This window comes from Schistocerca gregaria, chromosome 11 (assembly GCF_023897955.1).
Source record: "Schistocerca gregaria isolate iqSchGreg1 chromosome 11, iqSchGreg1.2, whole genome shotgun sequence".
NCBI lineage: Eukaryota > Metazoa > Arthropoda > Insecta > Orthoptera > Acrididae > Schistocerca > Schistocerca gregaria.
In genome coordinates this window covers 80016492-80037471 of record NC_064930.1, presented here as the reverse complement: position 1 = coordinate 80037471, position 20980 = coordinate 80016492, and the positions used below count along the sequence as shown (strand labels likewise).

The window sequence follows — 20980 nt, the reverse complement described above, 5'->3', positions numbered from 1 at the left end:
TAGCTTGAAATTTCGGCAAAATGGCAACTCATGGTGTTGGAGATAGCAATAAGGTCCACAATGACATCGTCTGTTACTGTCAGGCTGGAAATTGGGGAATGGATCTCAGTCCCAGAAAGCCGTCTGAGGTTGGCCCACACAACAGAGGAGGGAGTGGAACTGTTAAAAGAAATAGTGAATGAAATCCAGCTAGCTTGTTTTGCTATCTCAAATAATGCAACACTGTGTCCACGTCTATTTACAATGAATGCAGTTTGCCATCGTAGGATGACGGTTAAAAACGCGGAGAGCACATCTCCGCGTGTGAATTGGGTTGCAGCAAGCCTCAGTCCACTGTGCGACTGGGCCACGGCATGGTAAAGAGGAAGTGCGGGGAATTGAACGTTCTGCAGCAGTAAGGATAACATTTGTAAGATAGTCCACCTGGTCATCACAACTAGGAAAATTGTGTTTGTAGGTCACCGGGGAGGACTCAAGCCACCAGTCAGCATTAGTAAGCTGCCACTTGGGTATACACGCAGGTGGGGACCACCAAACAGATAGAACACGGGAAACGGTCACTCAGATGTGTCAGAGAGAACGGACCGTTCGAGGTGATGGGCAATGTAAAAGGATATGTCCGAATGGGAATAGGTGTGCGAGGAGTCTGAAAGGAATGTGGGTGCTCCTGCATTAAGCAAAGAAGGCACTTCTCTGACAGGTTCTGGGAGAACCCCAAAGAGGACGGTAAGCATTAAAGTCACTGAGAAGCAGGAATGGGTGAGGCAGCTGTCTAATAAGCTGGAGGAAGCCTGCCCTGGTGACATCGAATTACGGAGGGACATAAACTGTACAAAGGATAAAGTTAGGTGAGGAAGGAAAAGGTGAACTGCAACAGATGGAAGATGAGTACTCAGGGAGATGGATTGACTACGAATGTCATACCGTACGAGCAGCACGATTCCCCCTCAAGATTGAATGCGCCTCAGGGAGAATATGAAAACGGGCCTGGAAGAAATGCAAAGGTTCAAAGACATTGTGAGGACATAATTCTGTTTTCCGAAGGCAGAATACAAGGGGATGCTGCAATTCTAAAAGCAGTCATAAATCCTCTTTGCTGGAGAGATGGCTGCAAACATCCCATTGGAGGAGAGTCACGATTGAACAAATATGAAGGGGTGTCTCCTCGGCAGTTGCTGAGTGGCAGCATGCAAAGACTTGTTGCTACAGGGCCCAGAGGCATGAGGATCCAGCACTGTGGGGTCAACAGAAGCACCAGCGGAGGCCGGCACAGAGAAACGGTCGAGTCGGCGAAGGGGAAGACCGTTTGCCTTTTGTTGGACTTCTTTGAACCTTTCCGGTTAGCAGAAGAAAACTCATGTGTTGGCTGGAGGGATGTAGGAAGTCTTCACATGAGTACTCCTGTCCTTTACAGCCTGCCAGTTGTGTAATAGGTGACTTCGCCCATTGAGGCTTGAGTTTGACGGCTCGCTGCACAGCTGGATGAGGGGACAGTGATGCTACTTTGACACTGGGTGATTTCACAACCAGGGCTGAATTTGAGGTCGCATATCTGTGTGGCTACGTCCTTTACGGAGCGAGATATGTAGCAAGATCAGTATTGTAAGTGCCAGACAGTAGAACGCAGGGTTTGCGACTAGCCGATAACTTGCGACCTACCGAGAAAGGAAGTTTTTCTTTTAACGGATCTCCTGGACAGCCCGCTCATTGAGATAAGTGGGACAATCTCGAGAGGCAGCGGCACGGTCGGCATTAAAGTTGACACGGCGGGGGAAGGAGGTGGACAATCGCCCTCGTGCGCATCTCTACCTCAGGTTGCACATTTGGCCATGTGTCGACAAGACATTCTGGTGTGGTTGAAATGAGCTCACTGGTAGTCGTTCGATCAGACAGCAGATTTCTAGGAGGATGGTATTCGAAAGCTATTTGTGCAATACAGTAAGTGCCTTATATTGCTGGGAATTGTGCAGAAGAATATATTGAAAGTACATGCTTCCACAGAAAAATAAAACTGCTGAAAAAAGTATACTCACTTTATCTTTATATCTGAATGTTACTTATGTAACACCTTTTATATCAAACAAATGTGCCAGTAACATTTTAAAAATGGCTAGCATTTGGGGTCCGAAATTGTTCTAAGTGGCAGGACCTCGAGATTTTAACGATGGTACGAGTTCTGCTCGTTTCTGCAAGCGCTTCAAAGGTGCACGTCAAAAATTGAACAGATATGTAAAACAGGTAACTGAGGTATAAAGACTCTTAAAATAATAACTTCCTGCCATAAATTTAATGCCAAGATCCACACTAACATTGCAAAATAATACATCACCATCAACCTGCCCCCCTCCCCCCAAAACTAAAAAGAAATCACCCAGGAATGTGGTCATAAGCACTTCCTTAAAATTTTGTTTATGTCATGAAGTGTTTAAAATGCCCACTGTCCACAGTAATACACTTTTTCAGTCACTGGTGCTGGACGAACTGAAGACATATCTTTGATATTGCTGCCATGTTGTAAGAATGAGGTATTTTAAATCCTTATGACATTGAAACCTGTACACAGACTTCATCTTTGAGTTTACCTCCCAGAGAACAAAGTCCAGTGATGTCACATCAGCCATATGTGCAGACCAATTGGCAACACTTTCACATCCTATTCGGAGACCGGGAAAGAGCTGGGTGTGTAATAGGCTGAGCACACATCTCTCTAGTACCACCCACACCTACATATTTATCTCCAACACAACAACATCAAATGTTTACATTCCACTGTCACACAGTACTGTTTCTCCAGCATTCAACTTTAATACTCTTTAGTGATTAACATTCACTCACCAATTACACAGAAAGGCAGTTTTATGGGTAATCTGAGGCACTTTCTTTGTTAGTGGAATGTTAGAAACATTAGGTATAGTGGATTAGCTATTTTTGGTGACGAAAGAGTTTAATCCACGAGATAACTTAGATTGCCTGCACATTTTTAGCAATTCCACTCTGGCAACACACCTGTGTGCTACTCCGTGGCGAGTCATGTGCGTGACGGCTTCCAGGAGCTGGGTCAGCAGCAGCGTCGCCTCCCTCACTGACGGGCTGTACTGCTCCAGGTACTGCTTCATGCTCGTGTCGTACCTGCAACACGAGAAAGTCACTCTTTGTAAATTTGCTTAGCATTCTATTAATTCTCAGCACCAGTGTATGTGTTTGGTAGGGGAAGCCTTCACAATGCGCCCATTACGAGGGCAGTTCAGTAAGTTCTCGTAAAATTTTGGAACACACATTATGTTTGAGTATAATGACTTTCCTGGAGACTAGAAATCTACTCTGTAGGAATCAGCACGGGTTTAGAAAAAGGCGATCGTGTGAAACCCAGCTCGCACTAATCGTCCACGAGACTCAGAGGGCCACAGACACGGCTTCACAGGTAAATGCCGTGTTTCTTTACTTTCGCAAGGCGTTCGACACAGTTCCCCACAGTCGTTTCATGGACAAAGAAAGAGCATATGGACTATCAGACCAATTGTGTGATTGGATTGAAGAGTTCCTAGATAACAGAACGCAGCATGTCATTCTGAATGGAGAGACATCTTCCGAAGCAAGAGTGATTTCAGGTGTGCCGCAGGGGAGTGTCGTGGGACCATTGCTATTCACAATATACATAAATGACCTTGTGGATGACATCAGAAGTTCACTGAGGGTTTTTGCGGATGATGCTGTGGTGTATCAAGAGGTTGTAACAATGGAAAATTGTACTGATATGCGAACTGACGCATAGTGCATGGAAAGCAATTGAATCTCAATGTAGACAAGTGTAACGTGCTGTGAATACATAGGAAGAAAGATCCATTATCATTTAGCTACAATATAGCAGGTCAGCAACTGGAAGCAGTTAATTCCATAAATTATCTGGGAGTAGGCATTAGCAGTGATTTAAAATGGAATGATCATATAAAGTTGATTGTCGGTAAAGCAAATGCCAGACAGATTCATTGGGTCAATCCTAAGGAAATGCAATCGGAAAACAAAGGAAGTAGGTTACAGTACGCTTGTTCGCCCACTGCTTGAATATTGCTCACCGGTGTGGGATCCGTACCAGATAGGGTTGATAGAAGAGACAGAGAAGATCCAACGGAGAGCAGCGCACTTCGTTACAGGATCATTTAGTAATCGCGAAAGCATTACGGAGATGATAGATAAACTCCAGTGGAAGACTCTGCAGGACAGACGCTCAGTAGCTGGGTATGGGCTTTTGTTGAAGTTTCGAGAACATACCTTCACCGAGAAGTCAAGCAGTATATTGCTCCCTCCTATGTATATCTCGCGAGAAGACCATGAGGATAAAATCAGACACATTAGAGCCCACACACAGAGGCATATCAACAATCCTTCTTTCCACAAACAATACGAGACTGGAATAGAAGGGAGAACCGATAGAGGTACTCAGGGTACCTTCCGCCACACACAGTCAGGTGGCTTGCGGAGTATGGATGTGGATGTAGATGTAGGTGAAACAGATATCGTCACAAAAGTGGGTCAGTGTTATCATGTGCGGCGTTTGTTTTACCTTGCTGTAATAACAGTGAGAATGTACAATAACAGTGACGATTCTTAAGTTAGTCTGGATTTAGCTGTCGTTTCAGTTAGGGATGTAGGTTTCAAAGAGGTGAGAAAGTTCAGTATCGGTATTAGTGACTTAAAAAAAAGGGGGGGGGGGGGGGTAAATTTATAAGGGTCCAAACGGCTGAGGTCATCAGTCCCTAATTAGTGATTCACTTTTTTCTCTCTAATGAGAAAACAGATAATGTAATAAAACAATAAAACCTGACAGGTGGTGACAGGACTTGTGCACTGAGGGTTCCCAACAAACTTAATTATGTATGTAGACAGTTCATTCATTCCAGGAATCGAGGATTTTAACAAATTTTGTCTGTTAACAACTTTGACACTGGCAAGATATTGGTTCCAAGGACACCGAGACCTTTAAGAATGTTCTAATTCCAAGTTTGAAATTGGATAACAAATGACAAAGGAAATATTTTTTTCGGATATTATAATTACAAATTAACGATTTTAGGATTTTTTTCTTTGGTCATATTGTGAAACCTAGCAGCTTGCCAAATTTCACGATTCCTGGTCAACAGGAACTACCCTGAATGAGATTTTCACTCTGCAGCGGAGTGTGCGCTGATATGAAACTTCCTGACAGATTAAAACTGTGTGCCCGACTGAGACTCGAACTCGGGACCTTTGCCTTTCGCGCGCAAGTGCTCTACCATCTGAGCTACCGAAGCACGACTCACGCCCGGTACTCACAGCTTTACTTCTGCCAGTATCCGTCTCCTACCTTCCAAACTTTACAGAAGCTCTCCTGCGAAACTTGCAGAACTAGCACTCCTGAAAGAAAGGATATTGCGGAGACATGGCTTAGCTACAGCCTGGGGGATGTTTCCAGAATGAGATTTTCACTCTGCAGCGGAGTGTGCGCTGATATGAAACTTCCTGGCAGATTAAAACTGTGTGCCCGACCGAGACTCGAACTCGGGACCTTTGCCTTTCGCGGGCAAGTGCTCTACCATCTGAGCTACCGAAGCACGACTCACGCCCGGTACTCACAGCTTTACTTCTGCCAGTATCCGTCTCCTACCTTCCAAACTTTACAGAAGCTCTCCTGCGAAGTGTGAAATATTGCTTCTTGCCAAATTTCACCATTCTAGGTCATCGGAGAGTACCTTTACATTTTAACGACACTTCACAAGTATCAAAATATGTGACATAACTGGATGTATCATTTGACTGCATTGACTTAGAAACTGACACGATGGAGACTGTGGCTGTTGTTTGAAGACAAATGTTGATGGTGTTAGGACAGCAACCGGCCACAAATTTACTTTCATTTCCTTTATTCAAAGGCTACTGTTACCGGTTTCGAATCGTCATTCATCCTCAGACGGTTTACATGCTTTCTTTATGACATGTGGTGTGTTTTTTACAGATTAATTGTCGTGAAACGTCAGTTTCGAGTGTTTATTTTCATAAAATTCGTCCAGCAGATGTAAATGCATTCCCACTGCATTCTTATTGTTGCGCACGTAAATTGTTCTCACTGAACACAAGATTTGTCACTGAGATGATTTCTACCATGCACCACATGTTTTGATACATACAAGCTTTGTATGTATCAATGTATCAAAACATGTTATGTGTGGTAGAAATCATCTCGAAACCGACGTTTCACGACAATTAATCTGTAAAAAACACACCACATGTCATAAAGAAAGCATGTAAACCGTCTGAGGATGAATCACAACAATTCAAAACTGGTAACGGTAGCCTTTGAATAAAGGAACTGAAAGAAAATTTGTAGCTGGTTGCCATCCTAACACCATCGACATTTATTCTACTGCCACGGGAGGATAGACCTTAGTATGTGACATATGTTAACTTTATACACCAACCTGTTCCTGAGAAATAGATTTCTGAACAGTCAGATGAACAGATGGACAGTAGACAGACAGACAAGAAAGCACCCCTACAAAGGTTCCATTTTTACCGACTGAGTTACAGAAGACTACAAATGGAAATTTTATGCTGTTAATGGTGTCCCTTCACATCAGTAACAACAGTTAGATATTATTTCTATGACTTTAAACAAGGTTACACATTCATTTCTGACACGGCTACACATCCATTTTTGATGAGGACTGCCTGGGTTGCCCAGTAGTTGCAGTTATTGAAAAAGTGCAGTGTTTACAGAGACATAATAAAAAAGTTTCACAGTAACCTGGTGGAGTACGAGATGTTAGCCTGAAGGGTATTGTGACTGCCAATCTGGAAGCTGTTTCTGAAGCAATTTCAGTAAGATCCGAAGGACTCTGCGTCGTCGTTGCTGTCAGTGAGATGTGAATTCCTCCACATAGTACAGAAATCAAACACCAATCAAAAGCAGTGGGTTGCTTCTGTTACAAAGGCTGATAATTGTTATGCAGGGGGCGTGACACTCTTTAGACTCTGTAGACAAAAGCAAGGGTTTTCTGACTGAATTCATGGAACATGGATCCACAATTACACCTGATGTGCAAAATGCTCATTAAACCAACAATGCCATTCAAACTAGACAGCACAGTTAACTATTGTCTAGGATAGTACTCTGTGACAGTCCTCTTTCCTCCCTCCCAACCACTGCCTGTACCAAGAATTACACTAAGTGTTTCTGTTGGGAGCTTTCTGACCCTGCATCCTACAGTATTCACATCACAACAAGCATTTAATGCCTCTCCTTGTACACGAAACGGCAGCTCGGCAGCTGACAGCATGAAGACGACGCAGATCTCGAGACAGCTGTTGTCAATTGCTTCAATTCTCAGTGAAAACTGATGTTTGACGACACTGAAGTGATATCCAAATATTGTCATTGTAGGGGAAGGGCTATTGTTAAGAGCATCCCACTTCCCATTCATCATCCAGTTTCCCATTTATCTCATCACACCTTTTCCCATTCAAAAGCAAAGAAGTGAATCACTAACTTTTCCGTATCATTGCACTTGCTTCTTCAACCACTCTGTGTAGGAGTTCGATTAGTGTTTCACTTTTTTACTGCTGGCTGGGAATACACATGAAATTAAAGTGATATTGGATCTCTCTACTTCTCAAATACACCTTGTAGTAATAGCATTCTAAACTACCTCATGCTGCTGACTTGTATAATTCATCCACTTACCTTTTCATAAGCAAGAACAAACTCATGTTCCTCCCCGAACCCTCCGGATTTAGCCTCGATGGGAGGGCATCCGGGTACATAGCCAGTGAGCCGGGTAGAAATGGCACACGGTCTGCAAATAGCCCCAGGATTTCCACAATGTTCGGATGCGGAGGTAGGCGACGTACACGGCTGGCCAACCTAAATGACAGCAAACAAATTGGTGTATTTCACACTTACACCTTACTGGAATTACAAGAAGGTGACAGAAATGTGAGAGACTAATAACAACACAACAATAGTAAAATTCTTTCTGGAATTCCAATTGTTTTCAAGTACTCTCTTCTTACACCTTAATTAGCTTCTCACAATATTATGGACTTACTCAACAAAAGTGTAAAGATCTCCAAGTACCTAGGTTTACAGTCGAGTACAGTGCACATTTTAATTTCCACAATATTTCGACAACTTCCTCGAGGTGTATACACGGACAAGGAAAAAAAAAATCCCGGATATCCAGTTTTTTTAAAAAAAATACTTTTTCCCAGTCGAAAATACACTTTTTCCGTCCTAAGTGACAGTAGGTTAGCTTTAGATTTTGCCCTCGGAACTGTAAAACTTAACTTATCAGTCCTTTTAATGGTTAATGTTTTATAAACTGGCATAAAACACCCCCCCCCCCAAAAAAATAAATAAATAAATAAAATTTAAAAAGATTTAAATAATAGGGGGGGGGGGGGGAGAGAAGTTTTGGAAAGACCTTTGATGTGCAGCAAAATATACGCAGCATATTTTCGTATTACGAAAGTATAAATTCGAATTCCACCAAACACAGCATGTTGGTTTCCCGAGCATTAAAACTGAGATTGTGATGTCCTTTTGTAAGCCAGTCATATCTCATGTCATGTGATCTCACCAGACAATGACAGCAGATATTCAGAGCATAGGACACGTGCTATAGTCAGCCAGTAGCAAGATCACTGCTACATAGCGCGAACACACAAAGAGGAAAAGTTAATGGTTTGCATTAATATACATAGTATAGATATATGAAAAGCTAGACTTTCACATATAATATTGGTCTCTAAAATTAATAAGCTTCAAGAGAAGCTAAGCTTTCACATGTAATATTTATCTTTTTTCACATATGTTATACTTTAAGATACATTACACAAATGTGCCAGTAGATTTAAAGTAATGACATAAATGTCTCGTCTTCTGGGCTCGAAATTCTTGTAAGTGGCTGGTCCTCAAAGTGATCAGTTTTAAACACTCTGTGATTTAAGAAACTCATCCCACTTTCTCACATTTAAAATAATTCATCTTGTGTAAAAAGAAATTTACTTTGAAAGTAACGCTTTTCGAACCACCGTTCATTGTACTATCCCGAGACTGTTAGAAATAAGTTCAAAATTTAGCAGTTGCCAAAGAGCGCCAGAAAACAGACATTATTGGGCGGGTGCAGCTGCAGTGGTGTAGGAAGCCTGCATGTTCATATGTATAAAGCACTAATAAAGCTTACATTACGCAGTATAAGAAATTGGTCATCAGAGGATACTCCATGAGCATCGGAATTTTGTAAACCATACTAAAATGCATAATTATGCTCCAAGTGCATATTGTCTTTTCTTTTTCCAGATTCACAATGAAGTAGGTCCCATCCGACACTAAGCTTTACAGTGTAGTTTTTAAGATTTAAATGTTCTTGGTGTACCAGTACTGCACTATCTCATATTTGGTTCTTTATTATGGCATAATGCCATACATGGCTGAGGATGAAAATGTGCATTTGAAATTCAGCAAACAGTTGGGACTAGCCAAAACCGTTGAATCAAACACTTCGTCTCAGATAAATTGATTGATTCAGTGGAAAGATTAATAAAGCCAAATTTCTTTAGCAAACTGACAAAAATAAATTCATTGTTCTGCAAGGCAATTAATGCTTGACTGCTAATAACTTGGAAAGAAAATAAAATCAGAAAACTGAAACTAATAATATATTTTTGCCCTCCGTAATTGTTGCTGTTGTGGTCTTCACTCCTGAGACTGATTTGATGCAGCTCTCCATGCTACTCTATCCTGTGCAAGCTTCTTCATCTCCCAGTACCTACTGCGACCTACATCCTTCTGATTCTGCTTAGTGTATTCATCTCTTGGTCCTCCTCTACGATTTTTACCCTCCACGCTGCCCTCCAATACTAAATTGGTGATCACTTGATGCCTCAGAATATGCCCTACCAAAAGGGTTGTAGTGTTTTGCCCCTGCTGTTCAATCTATATACGAGGGCTATCCACAAAGTACATTACGTTTTGGAATTAAAAATAAATAAATTATTGGAAATTTTTTTATTATATACAGATGAAAGCCACACTTAAATACTACTTTTCTACATAGTTGCCATTTAAATTAAGGCACTTATCGTAGCGATGGACGAGCTCGGAAATTCCTTCGTCGTAAAATTCGGCCGCCTGCGCCTTCAACCACGTGGTTAACTCTTCTTGAAGCTGTGCGTTGTCATCAAAACGCTGCACAGCCGACCTTTTCTTCATTGCTGGGAATAAGTGGAAGTCGCTCGGTGCCACATCGGGACTGTACAGCGGATGAGGAAACAACTCTCACTTAAAATATTCGAAAACTTCACGAATGGCATTTGCCGTGTGGGCCTGCGCGTTGTCGTGAAGCCGCAAGATCTTTGAGCCCAAGTTTCCTCTGCGCTTGTTTTGTATTGCTCTTCTGAGGTTGTGCAGAGTTTGGCAATACCTTTGAGAGTTTATTGTAGTGCCTCTTTCCAGGAAATCCACAAAAATCACACCTTTTCTGTCCCAAGTCATTATGTGGTTGAAGGCGCAGGCAGCCGAATATTACGACAAAGGAATTTCCAAGCTCGTCCATCCCTACGATAAGTGCCTTAATTTAAATGGTAACTATGTAGAAAAGTAGTATTTAAGTGTGGCTTTCATCTGTATATAATTAAAAATATTTCCAATACTTATTTTTAATTCCAAAATGTAATGTACTTTGTGGATAGCCCTCGTATAAGAAGCTATGAAGGAAATGAAAGAAAGGTTCAAGAATGGGATTAAAATTCAGCATGAAGAGATATCAATGAAAAGCTTCACTGACCAGATTGCTACCTTCGGCGAAAGTGAAGAAGAATTACATATGTACTCAACGGATTGAACAGTCTGACGACAGAAAATATGCATCGACAGTACACTGAAGAAAGACAAGAAATAATGAAGAGTAGCAGAAATGAGATTATCGGTAAACTTGAAATCAAAATTGGGGGGCAATGTAGTAGATGAAGTTAAGGAATTCTGCTGCTTTGGAAGCAGAATAACACACGATAGATGAAGCAAGGACGACACAAAAAGCATATAAACATAGGCAAAGAGGGCATTTCTAGCCAAAGTAAGTCTGCTAGTATCAAACACTGGCCTCTGTATGAGGAAGAAGTTTCTGGGAATGCATGTTTGGATCACAGCATTGTACAGTAGTGAATCATGGGCTGTGAGAAAACCAGAAAATGAGAAAGCATTTGAGATAGGGTGCTATAGATGGGTGAAAATTAGGTGGACTGACTAGAGAAAAAATAAGGCGGTTCTCTACAGAACTGACAAAGAAAGGAACATACGGAAAACACTGACAAGGTGAAGGGGGCAGGATGAAAGTACACTTTTTAACCTTTTCATGGGCGAATTTTACAGCAAGTCAACAAAGGTGGTAAGCATACCTCCCAACTTCCCATGGCCCTAAAAACTATATTTCACAACAATCACAAACTGCAACATAGACGACATACTAAAACAGATGCCAAGAGCTTACGTAAGTGGTACAATGTATTCCAATAAATGCAGTGATGAAATACAATTACGGGTAAGTATAATCCTCAGGGCCGGCGACAGGATTAAGTCACTGGAATACATTCCACGGTACTACAGTGTGCTCCAGAAGGTAAAACTGTAGTGGAAGATAGAGCTAGGAATACATCCAACAAATAAACAGGTGCTACACTAAAGAGGGAGGAGCAGCACCTGTGGAGCACTGGGAGTCGCTGCAGTTTTGTGTCAAAACTGGTACAGAACAAATCATTATTACATAGTGATATGCGGACAAGGAGAGGAGGGGGGGGGGGGGGGGGGGGGAATCCCGGATTTTTCCCAGTTAAAAATACTCTTTTTCCCCAGGTGAAAAGACATTATTACACATTAAATGACAATATGGTTTTCCTCAGAACAGTAAAACTTATCAATCCTTTGAATGGTAAATGTTTTGTACACTGACATAGAGCTTCCGGGAATGTAGAAAAAAAAATACCAACGCGTTTTGAAAAGATCTTTGGTAAGCAGTGTCATGTACACTGCATATTTTCACATTATGAAGGTGTAAATACAAATTACATCAAATACAGCACTGTAAGCACTAAAACAGAGAGGACTGTGACACTTTTGTCAGCCAATCATAGCTCGTGTCACACGACATCATCGAAAGCACGCGTGGGTGTGCACTGTGTTTTCTTTGCAACTTGAGTTTTATTTTGGTGTTATTCTCTTGTTTATGATATATTGCCGCAGTATTATTCTTCAGTAGTGAGCTACAGTAAAATTCTTTCTTAGAGAATCAATTTTTACAAGTCAAAATTATGGAAACTTGGCTGAAAACTTAAAACAGTGAAAAAAATCCTGAAATTCTAAAATGATGTCTAGGTTTTTCCCATATTTTTCCCAGATGACAAAATTCCCCAATTTCTACTGAATAATTCACTAGAAACTATATAAAAATGGTTTATTTTCAATTTATTTTCATTTACAGCAAGAATTATAGCAGAAATGTAAGATTTCTATTTGGCGATGCCAACAGAATTCACATCTACAGTTTTTCTGTTCACAACTGATATATATTCTGTCGTTAAGATCTTTTCTCTAAATATGAACTGCAAGCTGCTCAAAAGGCAATGTATCAAAACTCTCACAATTCCACGTTATCAGTTTCTCCAGTTTGCCTGCCCAAACAAAGGACTGTGGAACAATTGCCTTCCCTACGACATGGTACATCTGATAGCTTTGTTCTCTTCAGAGGAGGAACTCAGGAGTGTCTTTCAACAGCAACTAGGCCGGTCTGCTATCAGCTCATGTCACCAGAAATTGTGGAGCAACAGCAGATTTCCATGGAGACAGTAAACAAAGCTTCAGGTGTCACAATTCAAAACCAATCCACAGCAACTCCAGAATAAACTTTTCTTCATGATGCTTTTCACTGTCACAGGTCTCTATAGTGATAACATTCTTGGCAAGAGAGAGAATTGAAAGACAATGCCATGATTCACCACTAAATGTGAAGCAACAAAATGTCTTCTATACATTTTATAGCCAATTTATTACTGGTAAAGAGGTGGAAGAAATTCTGTCAAATATAAGGAACTGAATCTGATCATGTGCTCCCATAATACTTTAAACAACAACATACTTTTCACCAGTATGAGTTGCTCTTTAAAAAATAAATATATACATAAAAACTTCATTTACTACCAGTTTCAATTGGATAGATCATCACAAGGCCCCGCATAGATGATGTACGGCGATTATACAGTCCATGGAACATTTTAAAATAACTCGGTATAAGCAAATGGCTACATACAACTAATGATACATTACACTAAAAGTCAAACTCTTAAAGTGTTTTTTTAATTGTGCTGGTAAGTTAGTTTGTAAAACTGGGTGCTACTGTCCATAGTTAGTGAAAACTGTGACAAATCTGCAAGAAAGCATTTTGGGGTTAGAATTTGCTCATTGTCAATTGGCAGTGAGTGTGCAAAGAGCATTCTGTGGCAAATTATACAGTGCACCACCAGTTTACAACAGCATAGAGGAATGACACAAGAAATTTGATGAGGATAGTCATCTGTGTGGTTTAAAACATTCGGGCCAATCAGGCGTGTCAAAACAGACAGTGAATTGTGTTAAGGATGGAACATTGTATAGTCCTACAAAGTAAACCTATTGAGCTAGTGGAGACCCTCTGCTAACAGTCTAGAAAACCCTCCATAAGGAATTAAAGAGTGACGCCAAAAAATCTGCACCATCTGCAAGCCTAAACAGTGACGGCAAATTGCACCATCTGCAGTTCTGCACTGATAAGCTGGAACTATCTTAAAATGGCAACTTGAGAAGCAAATTAATCATCAGGCACGAAGCCATTTTTCATCTTTTGGGAAAGGTCAACCAACACAACACACACATATGGGTCAAAAGGAATCAACACGCAACTGTCCAACGTGTTTAACAGTCCTATAAAATAAGTATGTTCTGTGCTGTGGCAAACAAAACTGTCTGCAGACCTTCCCTCTTCGCTAAGTGAACTGCCGTCATATCACCTATCCCAACACATTGCACTTCTGGCTGTTGCCACAATCTGAAGCTGATATCAGGGACTTCATCTTTGCATAGGATGGCACAACTCCACATTTCCAGAACTGTGTGAGAGATTACCCAAATGGGACACTACCACATCACTGGAGAGGCTACGTATCTGGACTTGACGTCCAGCATTTCTCGTGTGGGAATACATCATCGGTAACATTTACATTCCACCTCTACCACAGAATCTCAAAGACCTGTGACACCAAATCACAGCTACTGTTCTTACTGCCACATCTGATATGGTGCGTTGGGTACGAGTAGAATTGGACTACTGGTTAGATGATGAAGGGTGGACAGGTAGGGGGGGGAGGGGGGGGGAAGAGAGAGAGAGAGAGAGAGAGAGAGAGAGAGAGAGAGAGAGAGAGAGAGAAGGGGAGGAATCATCTCATTAGCGAAACAATGGCAAGAGATTGCTATTTGTTGTTACTTACACTGCTGCTTTCTTTGATAATGATCAACAAGAACCAAATAATAGACTGCGTATGATAGAAGATGTTCTGAACGATAGTTTAGCGAAAATTTTTATCCGACTGAAAATCTTTGCAGACCCCTCTTTAGAAGGCCCTGCATTACATTCTGCACAGAAATTAGTCATCTTAGATTTAAAAATCTAGTCAATTGCCATGCTTCACTTCTGACTGTATCACTATTAGGCATAAGAATAATATGAATATAAACATGACACGATATGTATAGTCTTCCGCATTTGCTGTTGTCTCACACTAGTTTCATAGTTTATTACGCAGACAGGATTTAAATGAGATAGCAACAAACACGAAAGAATACATGGCAAAATGTCTATATTCATATTATTCTTATGGTGAAGAGAATACTGCATGTGATTCACAATTCATAAAAGTTCCTATTAGCAACCATCTCTTTTCACAGTTAGGAAAAAAATACAGAACGAAGAGTTGGCCATATTTTCAAACATCCCAAACAGTCCTGCCAGTCGAATTTTCGTAGTACATTGAAATACTGCTACATTCGAAGATGAACAGTACGGAATTTGTATTTACTTCGTTGGATAATGTATGAAAATGCAGTGGTCTAAACTCAGGGCAGAGAAAAAAAGCTCGTCTTCCACCATTTTTTTAAAGTTTATTTTCTGACGCAGAGGTTTTGGCGCCAGTATTTTTCTTTGTGCTTGCAAAGCATGCCTGTGTAGCGCTACATATATTCGACGGCTGAAGTTAGTTGTGGCGGCACCTACCAACGTTTTTCAGAACTTCCGCTTACTTTGCACTCAATTCTAAGCTGCAGGCGGTTTTTTTGATTACAAAAACCGGAAAAAAGTGCTGCTTGGATTTGAGTAAATACAGTATACTGGAAGGACCTATCCTAATGCAGTGCTATTGATAGAAAATACAAAAAGCAGTCTCCCAGGGGGGAAAGGGGAGGGGGGGGGGGCTTCCTTCTTGGAAATACATGGGCCCTGACATAACTTTCACTTACTTGCGTTAGACTACTACTGTTTTCTTTCCTGTCAGCCCCGCTCGACAAACTCTCACTTTTTCAACCCCGTCGGTGTTAGACTGCAAGGCCTGGGGTGTCTTTCATTTTCACTCTCTAGCCTCAACTTGCGAGGAGTGATGGGACGACTTTTGTAATGTTGGTTAAGATCCCTGATATTTTTGTAATGTAGGTTAAGATCACTGATATCATGCCCTGCAGACATTTACCCCCTGGACCTTTATTTGCAAGTAACTGATAAGATTTTTGGAATTTTGCACAATGCTCTAGAGCTTCAAACGAGAAATGTCACACAGACTGGTCTTGTAGCATAATTGTTAAAGCACGTGCCCCTTATGCAAGGACTGTGGGTTCAAATCTCATCAGGTGCTTTGAATTTTTTATTTTTAAATCTGTCAAAAATGATCTTTATCATTATTTTTATTCAATTATGATGTAAATAAAACAGAAAGAAACTTCCACATGGGAAAAATATATTAAAAACAAAGATTCCAAGACTTACCAAGCGGGAAAGGGCCGGCAGACAGGCACATGAACAAAACACACAAACACACACACAGAATTACGAGCTTTCGCAACTGGCAGTTGCTTCGTCAGGAAAGAGGGAAGGAGAGGGAAAAATGAAAGGATGTGGGTTTTAAGGGAGAGGGTAAGGAGTCATTCCAATCCCGGGAGCGGAAAGACTTCCCTTAGGGGAAAAAAAGGACAGGTGTACACTCGCGCGCGCGCACACACACACACACACACACACACACACACACACACACACACACACATATCCATCCGCACATACACAGACACAAGCAGACATATTTAAAGGCAAAGAGTAAGGGCAGAGATGTCAGTCGAGGCAGAAGTACAGAGGCAAAGAAGTTGTTGAAAGACAGGTGAGGTATGAGCAGCGGCAACTTGAAATTAGCGGAGGTTGAGGCCTGGCGGATATCGAGAAGAGAGGATATACTGAAGGGTGAGTTCCCATCTCCGGAGTTCCGATAGGTTGGTGTTGGTGGGAAGTATCCAGATAACTCGGACGGTGTAACACTGTGCCAAGATGTGCTGGCCGTGCATCAAGGCATGTTTAGCCACAGGGTGATCCTCATTACCAACAAACACTGTCTGCCTGTGTCCATTCATGCGAATGGACAGTTTGTTGCTGGTCATTCCCACATAGAAAGCATCACAGTGCAGGCAGGTCAGTTGGTAAATCACGTGGGTGCTTTCACATGTGGCTCTCCCTTTGATCGTGTACACCTTCCGGGTTACAGGACACCACCTACTCCAGTCCTGTAACCCGGAAGGTGTACACGATCAAAGGGAAAGCACCCACGTGATTTACCAACTGTCCTGCCTGCACTGTGATGCTTTCTATGTGGGAATGACCAGCAACAAACTGTCCATTCGCATGAATGGACACAGGCAGACAGTGTTTGTTGGTAATGAGGATCACCCTGTGGCTAAACATGCCTTGATGCACGGCCAGCACATCTTGGCACAGTGTTACGCCGTCCGAGTTATCTGGATACTTTCCACCAACACCAACCTATCCGAACTCCGGAGATGGGAACTCGCCCTTCAGTATATCCTCTCTTCTCGATATCCGCCAGGCCTCAACCTCCGCTAATTTCAAGTTGCCGCCGCTCATACCTCACCTGTCTTTCAACAACTTCTTTGCCTCTGTACTTCCGCCTCGACTGACATCTCTGCCTTTAAATATGTCTGCTTGTGTCTGTGTCTGTGTGTGTGTGTGTGTGTGTGTGTGTGTGTGTGTGTGTGTGCGTGTGTGTGTGTGTGTGTGTGTGCGCGCGAGCGCGCGCGCGCGCGCGAGTGTACACCTGTCTTTCCGCTCCCGGGATTGGAATGACTCCTTACCCTCTCCCTTAAAACCCACATCCTTTCATTTTTCCCTCTCCTTCCCTCTTTCCTGACGAAGCAACTGCCAGTTGCGAAAGCTCGTAATTCTGTGTGTGTGTTTGTGTGTTTTGTTCATGTGCCTGTCTGCCGGCGCTTTCCCGCTTGGTAAGTCTTGGAATCTTTGTTTTTAATATATTTTTATTCAATTAGTAGGTTTAAATGTAAGGGTTTTTTTTAAATTCTATTCCTTTGTCACACCATTTTAACCATCCTATTAAGTTTTTCCAATAGCTTTCATTTTTTCTTCCTGTAATTCTTTTCCCACTGAGAATATTTAGGCATGTAATTTCAAATGTTTCCATGTATTGATGGCAATTTAATTTCTTACATTTTGTCATCCTACATTTTCATCCATATTGTTGACTCATTATTTCTGTTCTTCAATTTGCTTGAATTTCATTTTAGTTATAATCTTCATTGGATTATTTTGTCCATTGTGCATTAAGAATTTAAGTTTTACAAGTTTGTTTGATAATTACCACTGCAGAAAATGTAGACCCCGTAATGAAAATTACATTTTTAAACCATTGCACATACAAACAGATGATTTCATCTTTTGTTTTTCAACCAATAGATTGGTTTTTTCAAATGTTGAAATATTATTTATAGATAAATAAAAGTAATTAAATTCACTTGCAGAAAGATCAAACAGATGAGTGATGGGAAGGGAAAAAATGGGAGGAACGCAAGTTAATACAATGATTAAAATGATGTAACAAAGAAACAAAAATAATTTTTTTATTAATTGAATAAAAATAATGACCAAAATCAATTCTATAAAGATTTAAAAATAAAAAATTTTCAAAGCGCTTTACCAGTTTCGAACCAATAACCTCTTGCTTATGAGGCTTGTACTATAACCATTATGCTACGTGAGCAATCAATATAACATTTTTAAATCTTTAAGGTATCACACAAAATTAGAAAAAAATTTCCTATATTATTTGCAAATGAGGGTCCACCAGGGTGAATGGTTGGAGGGTGTGATACCTGGAAACGTAACCTACAAAGTTGTATAGATTGTTCCATTAAGTTCATGCCTCGGACCTCGCCATGTTGGGGGGAGGGGGAGGGGGGAAGGGGGGCAGTACTAAGGTAGTCTACTAAGGCATTGTGATGCTAACCTGCCTAAGGGAGTAAACCCTGATGTCAAATCCTGATCCTCCAGGTCAAGGGTTGGATCAACGGAACAGCATTGTATTTTCCATACAATTTTTCTAAGGCTCCAGAATCTAAAGTAAAGCCTCAGCACTTCAATGGAAAAATATTATGACAATTAATGGCAAGAAAATGAACACACGGACTTGGTACATAGAACATTCATTCAGAGCATGAAAAACAAGTACACTGAAATAGAGAATGAAATGAATCGATTCAACGCAGAATCTTTTCAGTTTCAAAAAAAAGTGTGTGAGAGAGAGAGAGAGAGAGAGAGAGAGAGAGAGAGAGAGAGAGAGAGAGAGAGAGAGAGAGACAAGGAAATGAGTCATTTGGATATTTTATCCATTTTTGGTCTGGAGTTTAGGTTATAGACATACATGGGCAAAAGCAGGTGTTTTCAATCTCATTAACAAAACTGAACATTTACTTCGAGAACTACACATTGTTATATGGAAGGATTGTAACTGTCATCATCAAGTTACATGGAATTGAAATGGTTATAATAGGAGTATAAGAACTAAATGATCATTTGTCAAAGCAGACCAAAGATTCTCTCTAGCAGAAATAAGATCACCTACTCTACCAAGATAAAAACTACCAACATGCAGCAATAGCAGGAGACTTTAAAGCCAGAATGTGCTTACAAGTAAATGGTGCAGCAGTAGGAAGATATAGAGAAAATGTCATGAATAGTTCTGGAAAATATTTGTTTAATTTTGAAAGTAGCACAACTTAAAATTCTTGACACACATTAATCATATGTATGCAATCACAGAAGTCAATAACTGGACGGCACTGCTAAGCAAAGAAAGAATGGTACTACAAGACTGTTGAGCCATGTAGGGAGCAAACTGTGGACCTGAGCGCTACTTAATCACATCAAAAATGACATCTATTTAGAAGAAAAACCATTCACAACTGGACAACTAATTAACCATGCAATGAAGAGAAACTCTACTCGACTGTGAACTTGATCTAGAAGTACTGGGGACAGAGTAAGAGTGCACACAAACAGGTTCTTCCACAGATGTCAGATGATGATCAGAGGACGGTTTATAAAAAAATCAGAATTTGTAAAAAAAAAAAAAAAAAAAAAAAAAAAAAAAAAAAAAAAAAAAAAAAAAAGGGGGGGGGGGGGGGTTATCTCATCACCTCAAGACAGACATAGTTACCAGACAATGAATCAGTAGTTAAGAAACAGAAATAAACCACAAAATAACAATATTAGAGAACAGAAATGCAACCAAATTGAGGGTTTAATATGTAGATCACAAACAATAGGAGTCTACAGATATGAAGGGGACACCTGTAAACAAATCAGTAGACAGCTTCATTCCTTTGAGAGAATGAGGAAAAACATTATTGGTCAGTCTTATGTGAGGTCAACCAATGGTCTGAAGTTCTTGACATAACTAATTTTAATAATTTTCTGTACACTTATAGTAAAAATTGTTTGAATGAAAAACCTGGATTAAAATTTTTTGGGCCTTTCAATTTTTAATTATTAATTTTTAAAACTTCCAAAATTATTTGATTTTTGTTAATCACCCATCTCAAAAATGCTGTACATAACTTACAGACCTAAATTATGTACCACTTTACCCAGTATCTTGTAAGCTGTAAAAGTATGTGTTAATTGACAAAACAACAATGCTGCATTTTCTCATATGAAATTACCGTATTTATTCGAATCCAAGCCGCACTCGAATCTAAGCCGCACCTGAAAAATGAGACTTGAAAAAAATCCCGAATCTAAGCTGCACATGAAATTTGAGACTCAAAATTCAAGGGTAGAGAAAAGTTTTAGGTCGCACCTCCAAATTGAAACAAAGTTGGTCCGTTGTAACACGAGAGAATTTAGGTCGAATGAATGACGATACACCTACAGTAGTTTGGTTCGAGTCGTAAGCTTAGCAGTTAAGCTTTACCAGGTAGCCATTGCAATGCGTCAGGCACTCCGTCCTTATTTATACGGGAATTCTTTCTTCTTCACATGCTTCGTCTGGTTTGAATCAATTGCTTATTTTGCTTTGATCTGATAAGTGCCTTTTCTTTGTTATAGGTGTTTACATCACTCTAAGCTGAAAATGCATTACTGTACTGTGTCATGCATTGTTTGTCGCATTCTGATAGTGCATGTTGACGGCCTGTCGCCGCCCGAGGCAAGGCTTGCTCTTATGCATGCCACCGCCGCTTCCAATTTTTTTTTTTTAATTTTTTTTTAATTTTTTTTTTTTTTAAAGAGATGAATCATCTCATTAGAGAAACAATGGCAGGAGACTATTATTGGTTATTACTTACACTGATGCTTTCTTTGATAAT

At 40.6% G+C, this 20980-nt stretch overlaps 1 protein-coding gene across 1 annotated transcript in view; it reads right to left on the bottom strand.

Moving 5' to 3' along the window:
* The window catches only part of LOC126295463 (serine/threonine-protein kinase Pink1, mitochondrial), a 109358-nt gene that overhangs the window by 45809 nt on the left and 42569 nt on the right, over positions 1–20980 (bottom strand). Inside the window, exons 4-5 of the mRNA XM_049987993.1 lie at positions 7715–7894; positions 3007–3129 (exon numbers count right to left, since the gene is read on the bottom strand). Of these exons, the coding sequence (XP_049843950.1) occupies positions 3007–3129; positions 7715–7894 (303 nt within the window). The remainder of the gene's footprint in view (positions 1–3006; positions 3130–7714; positions 7895–20980) is intronic.